At 31.9% G+C, this 6,932-nt stretch overlaps 1 protein-coding gene across 4 annotated transcripts; it reads right to left on the minus strand.

The window, feature by feature from the left end:
* Positions 1-311: 311 nt before the first annotated feature.
* LOC134711850 (peroxynitrite isomerase THAP4-like) lies at positions 312-6,590 on the minus strand. 4 transcript variants are annotated; one of them, XM_063572783.1, is made up of 6 exons: positions 6,472-6,484; positions 5,865-5,907; positions 5,301-5,451; positions 4,604-4,713; positions 3,396-3,499; positions 312-2,438 (listed from the first exon to the last, which is right to left on the minus strand). In XM_063572783.1, exons 3-6 carry the CDS (start codon positions 5,444-5,446, stop codon positions 2,328-2,330), a joined length of 471 nt encoding a protein of 156 aa, XP_063428853.1. In that variant the 5' UTR covers positions 5,447-5,451; positions 5,865-5,907; positions 6,472-6,484; the 3' UTR covers positions 312-2,327. The 4 variants fall into 4 exon arrangements, with proteins under 4 accessions (XP_063428853.1, XP_063428854.1, XP_063428852.1 ...); XM_063572784.1 differs by having other exon boundaries at positions 5,876-5,907; positions 6,472-6,483; XM_063572782.1 differs by lacking the exon at positions 5,865-5,907 and having other exon boundaries at positions 313-2,438; positions 6,421-6,485.
* Positions 6,591-6,932: the final 342 nt, after the last annotated feature.

Here is a 6,932-nt window from a genome sequence, read left to right on the forward strand (position 1 = left end):
GTATATAGATCGCAATTTCCTTAACGTGCGTTTTACAATTATATATCAAAAACGAAAATCATTGTTCTTTGTTATCTAAATCTCAAGCATATAAATCCTATTCTTATAAAGTTTCGTTTTATACATCACATTTTCCGGAACGTACAGTTTTTACGGTTCAATCAGGAGAGAAAATCATTTTTTAATTTGTAATCTCAATGCCAACTATAACACTTAAATTTATTAAAGTTATATTTTTTAAATGTTATTTTTGTTTTGTAAATTTGTACTAATCTGTTGTTAAATAGCACACTATATCTACTTCAATTTGACTGTCTTCCTTAAAATCTTTTATTACTGGTACATGTTTGCACATTAATAAATGACTATAATGTTCATTGCATTACTTCCGTTACCTTGTTATACTTTGCATGTTATAATATAGAACAGAAACAGGGAATGTGTCAAAGTGTCAATAGCCCGATCAGTAGATAAACTTATCATAGATACCAGGACTAAATTTTGTATATACGCCAGACGCGCAGAAAGCAGCCAAAGGCCAACAGTGGTTGTCAACGCAGCAATTAATTCCCATACTCGAACGCGGGCTTTAGCTGGTCCTTTATAATGGATACGAGTCTAGCAAATTTGAAGCCATTCTAAACTCAGAAAAAGAACCATCATTAAAATAAACAGTACACAAGACTAAACAAGGCTAGAGGTTCCGGGCAGGCCTAACTGGTGCATATGTGATCGCTACAACCTTAATGGAAACCAAACATGTTGTGCCAAGTATTACACATCTCTGTAGATATTGCAGTAATTTGAAGGTATAATTTTACTTTTAAATGAGGAAACTGTATATTGTGATTATACTGGGATATAATTTATAATTGGTTATTTGTTTGGTTGATACCCGTGGGTGAATGTGCAATAAAGCTGCGAAAGTAAATTTGTGTCAGAATTAAATTTTCTTTAGGATTTATTTTACAAATAAAAACTCGTGCAGAGGACATTACATGATTCACTACTAGGGATCGATGTCATGCTCTAACAATGCCAATTGGAAATGATTGCGTATCCATATGTCACAAAACGCCAAACAACATGAATCTAACTGCGAAAAAAATAGTCCATGTATCTATAGTTCTTAACCTAGGTTAATCATCGGTACCAAATGCTTGTTGAACATATTCATTAGTATGTATTTCACTGTTTACAGGAAATGTGGAACATGCTACAGATATTTTGTTTGTCCAATGTTATTTCATTACTGTTGTTTTAGATTTTACAACACAGTGTTTTCTTTCGAGGCTATTTCTGTTATACAATTTAGAAAGATCGCCAAGATGAGCTGAATAGTAGTTATTTTTACTATTAGAAGTCAATACGGGTAATTGACGTCAATTACTATCAATACTTTTATTCATTATTTTTTTTATAATTCAAAACAACATTGTGCTCGTTTTGACATAATAGAAAACCGCTTAAACAGGATAGCTACAAGTTCTTCCCTATAACATAAAACAAACTATTGAATAAAAATACAACGCACTGTACATCTTAATGTATATAAGTCATTTGGTTCAAGTGTTTCCTAATCAACCGGAACATTCACAAGTGTTTTATCGTGTTCTTACACACGACCATTCCTGTATTAAGTTCGATTTGAAACTGTAGCTAACCGAATTAATGTATGCTTTAACGAAATGAATATATGATAAGGATGGTGTTATAAATTGTAATTCAAAACATAATAAACGTATAAAACAGATTTTTACCGGTGAAAAGCGGCTATGCGCAACTTATTTTTTGAAGATCGCATTACAAGATGTGCGACTCGGACATAGACGGGTAATTATTTCCAACTAGTTAGTCTGTTATAAACAGATTAAACGAAGAGTCACAGATACTAGTTTAATCTTAATTTTAACATAGCTGTCATGTGTTTTAAATGTTCATATGTTGTCCTGTTACTCCTCTGTCTGTGTTACGCCGAAGGGTTTGGCACATTAAAACAGGTTTAATACCGCCGCTATCCGTTATTGCCTTACCCAGTCCGGTGTCTGTAAGTAAATTGTTGTCGTTTGTTGTTTTATTCGAATCTAGTAGTTAAAATGTTGATGTTATTTACCGTTTATTCTTTATACGTTTTTTTTTACTAATACCCATGATAATTATTATTAATTTGGTGCATACTACAAAGCTACGATAAGGTTTTCCTCTTCTTTTCTTTTTTAATTAAATAAAACAACAAATAAAAAAAAACCAAACCTATGTACACAAATTAAATGCAATTGGAATCAACACCATAACATCTTGGTTGGAGGAAGGTAAAGTCAATCGAGTTAAACCTTTTTGTAAGTTATTCTTAGATGTTCTGTCATAGGCGTATTTACTGTTTCCATATAAAGTATTTGTTCTAAAGTATCACAATCCCTTTTGAAGTGTCTGATCACCTGGCAATGATAAAGTAAAATAAAATAATTAAATTAAAAATAACCCGATGATAACACATGCCATATTTAAACAAAATTTATGAATGCACAAAGGTCTTTTCTTGAAACAGATTGGTACTAGAAATAATTTGATTGTGAGATGCATATGCCATGCGTTTCCTGCAATTAACTTTCATATATATATAATATAACACAGAACAATCTAAAGACACATAAGTATGCTTAAATAAGGAAAGAATATTACTAACATTCGATTTCCGTTTATAAAAGTGATAATTCCAAATGACATACATATGTTTGTGAAGATTTTCCCATGAACTACTTTTATGAATCTAATTCTTTATAATAACATAAGGTTGATAAGGGGTATCACTCTTACAGACAAGTCAGGCTAATATAAATACCACAAAAAAAAACCAACATGATGCATAATATATAAAAAAGTAAATTGTATTTGCAATAATAATAATTACTAAATTTGCTCCTTCATTAAGTAGAGGATTTTTCAGAATACAGATACCGATAGTAAACTACACATTGTTAGAAAAACAAGGAAATAAGTATGCCAGCGTTAAAAACGTTTATAATGTAATACAAATAGACCGGAAATACGAAAAAAACAAATTGAAAAACATTGATAAACAAACTTTTAATTAGCTGACTGCGTCCCTATGTTTACATCCCCATTATTTGACATCTGGTGGATAGCTGCCTCACTGGCATTCCTACTATACATGCCTTTATCTTTATATAAAAAAAAAAACAAAAAAAAACACATATATAGAATTTTACATATGTTGCAAATCAACGGCCAGGACTCGGTATCATTTTAATGCCATGAAAGAGCACGACGTTAGGTACATATAAATGCATGTCAAATTTTGTTTTCCATCATGAATCTACTCCGATTGCTCTAGATAATACTCCCATGTGATGCATAGACAATTCATTTCATACCTTTTTTGTTGCAGGGTCAGAACCAAAAGTTAGTCGACCGAGACTATGAGATTCAACTTTTATTTCAGACTCTGTAAATGTCCCTTCTTCTATTTCACATACACCTAAAACAAAAAGGGATATCTATGTTTAGATATGTGAGGTCAACAATTGCTTGACGATTTCATCCATATTGTAAAAACTGTGCAATAAAATAACCAAAACCAGGAAAATAACATTAATGGCCATGGCATCCCCAACGATCTGTTGTCACTATATAACAACTTCACATTAATTCTGTTCTGCATGTAGACAGTACGAATTACATGCGATGGTAAGTCCCAAGGTTTATGTAATTTGTCGTAACTATGAAATCAGACTTCTTTGACAGGAAACTGACGATCATTGGCACCTAAATCGGAGTTGATTCGAAAAGTTTGTATTTAAACCAAAATCTTTTCGGTCTATTTTATTAGATGAGCCTCTGGTGGAAGTATTGTGCGGCAGTGTATTTTTTTTCAAGATATATACGTTTTTGCGAATACAGTTGTGTTATTTGAATACCTTTAGGCCGGATATCCTTAACATAAGGCATCTGAACAAGACCAGAGACGTTAATTTAACAAATTGTACAACTCGTTTCAAATCTCTCGCAATATCAAGATTAGTCGAAAAACCTTTACATGACATGTATGGTTTTTATTTCTAACAAAGAGTACATAATTAAACGAAATTTTCATCACATTTTTTTCTTTGGAGTAAACTATCTTGCCATCTTTATATTTGATAACTCAATTTATTAATTTTGGGCGTTAAATTCCCCTCTTCTTTCAATGATATACATGTAGGTACAAGCATCCATTGTGCTTTCGTTTAAACTTCAGATCTAGAAATGAGTGTACATGATTTTGCATCGTTTGAGATGACTACTAATTTTTGCATAAATGCATCTTTTTACATGGTTTGTGTGTAAAAAAAGCAAGTTCAGCACTTCACCCACACACCACGCATAGTGGAAAATATTGTCCGCTGAATATGTTTTTTTCCATACATCTTTTTACGTGTTTTATGTGTATAAGAAGCAAGTTCAGCACTTCATACACATACCACGCATTGTGCAAAATAACTCAACATGTTGTCGGCATTTTAATGACATTTAATCGAAATACTTTCTAGTAAGTTACAGTTACAATCGGTGAAAAAAGCAGACTGATATTGTTAAGACTTACCAAGATTCTGCGCAATGATGAAGGCTATTTGATCAGAGTCTGGTTTGCGACGGATAAAACCCACCTCTCTGTGCATTGGTTTGTTTGTCTCTGGATGCCAAGAATATGCCCTTAAAAGAAAAATAATCTGGGACAGTGACGTATTTAGCTACAATGAAATACAAATGTTGCGTTTTATTGTAAACAAATAGATTCGCCTTTTGAATATTGGTATATTTTGTTCTGCAGTTGATTACAAAAACATTTCTATGTTGTTAATAATGAAGTGAAGATGCTAAGTACTTACTTGAAAAGTGAGACGGACATTTGAACAAATTATTAACTACTAAAACATACTAGTGCATTTAACACAATAAACAGATAACCGTCATATTGAAAAACATAGAATCTCCTGTTGTTGATTTTTAATTTAAGTTTGCGTTTGAATATTCTAGTGTACTCGTTTTGAATTCAGTAAAGTGAGCATATAAAGTTACGTTTTATATTTCAATGAACGTTATCAATGTATACTTGTCACTGGTAAATGATTTTCAACATTTTTTTATCACGAGCTACTTCAATCTTTCTATGATAAGTAAGCGGTTTTGTTGTTGCAAAAACTTTTACTTGTGAATGACTTTTAGCTGTAATTTGTACGTCATTTAACTCCCTTTAAATGGGTGTTATCCCACAAACGGGATTTATTCAGATTACTTACGAAAACTGAATATTAGGCTGTCCAACATGCATAAATTCCAATTCTTCTACATAGGTAAAGTCTGTTATAGTTGGATATTTGCCTTTGCCAACCTCACCTCGCCATTTCCCTAACAACCACGATAAAGGCTTTATAAGTTCGTGCATCCTTTCTTGAATAGAGAATTAAAATTCGGATTTCAATAAAAGCATATCTTGAAGTAGACCAGTCGGCTGACAGCTAACTTTATATTGCCCGAACACTCGCAAATAACATAATTTTGGGAATGTTTTGAACATGCAAGTGGATTTTGTTGCATCATCTTTCTCAATAGATATAGAGAGAAGTGGTGCGAGTGCTGAGGCGCGGATCCAGAAGGGGGGGGGGGGTTATGGGGGTTGGAACCGCCCTTTTTTGGACGCTCAATGCATTTGGATGGGGACATGCAATTGGACCCCCTTTGTCCTGGGTTAGGAACCCCAAATTATAATTTAGAAAAGTAAACTATTATAGGTCAATGTACGGCCTTCAACACAGAGCCTTGGCTCACACTGAACAACATGCTATAAAGGGCCCCGAAATTACTAGTGTAAAACCATTCAACCGGGGAAAACCAATAACGTCTAATCTATATAAAAAACGAGAAACGAGAAACACGTATAAATTACATAAACAAACAAATACACAAATCGATAAATAATCATTTTGATTAGCAAAACAAGAACATTTAAATGATCAAATTAAGAGAATTACTGATCTTATAATTATAGATTAACCATTTTAATATTTGAGCATCCTTGGAGTAGATGATTTTTTTATGATGAAAAATTTAAATAATCATACATGGGCAGTTAGTTTTAAACATATTTAAAGGACTTTAAAAAAACAAATTTATTGAGATACATAATATATAAAAAAAACGTACATTGTATTTCCTTGTTACAAGGGAGTTAACTCGGATTTCCTTTAATTTATTTAAGGAATCACAACGTAAACAAACATTTGTTTTTAAATTAGCAACTACGCCTTAAGATATTCAAAATCTAGCAATAAGGATATGCAAAAACGTTTTAAAGATGTATATAACATGATATACAATAATTCACAACACTAAGACATCAACTTCCATAAATTTACAAACATATAAACAAAATGTGAAGGACAAAAAAAAAAATAGGTGATGGAAACTTACTTCCCAGTTGAGACATCACTCACTCAGGAAAAGATACGAATACTATCCGGATTTATAATAATGATATAGGTATAAATTATGCGTGACCATATTCATCGACAATGACTCTTTTATTCTACTCACTATTCAAAATACGTTAGATCGATAAGAAAATTGATATATAGAAGATGTTTTATTTCGATTAAATGGTCTCACAAGCAACAAAGTACAATTTAAGACAAGAATAAGACAGTAACAAAAACAAACAATAAAAGTCTAGTATATATAAACAAAGAAAAGAAAAAGCAGTTTGAACATCATGAACTACATATACATGGGTATCTATTCTTTTTTTATTGGGCTGTTTGTTTCTTATCTGTATCAACCACACTTGCATTAACATGCATTAGATATTCAACCACGACAAAGTTTTTTTTTAAGTTCGTGCATCCTTTCTTGAATAGAAAATTAAATTCCCATTT

This window comes from Mytilus trossulus, chromosome 3 (assembly GCF_036588685.1).
Source record: "Mytilus trossulus isolate FHL-02 chromosome 3, PNRI_Mtr1.1.1.hap1, whole genome shotgun sequence".
NCBI classification, from domain to species: Eukaryota; Metazoa; Mollusca; class Bivalvia; order Mytilida; family Mytilidae; genus Mytilus; species Mytilus trossulus.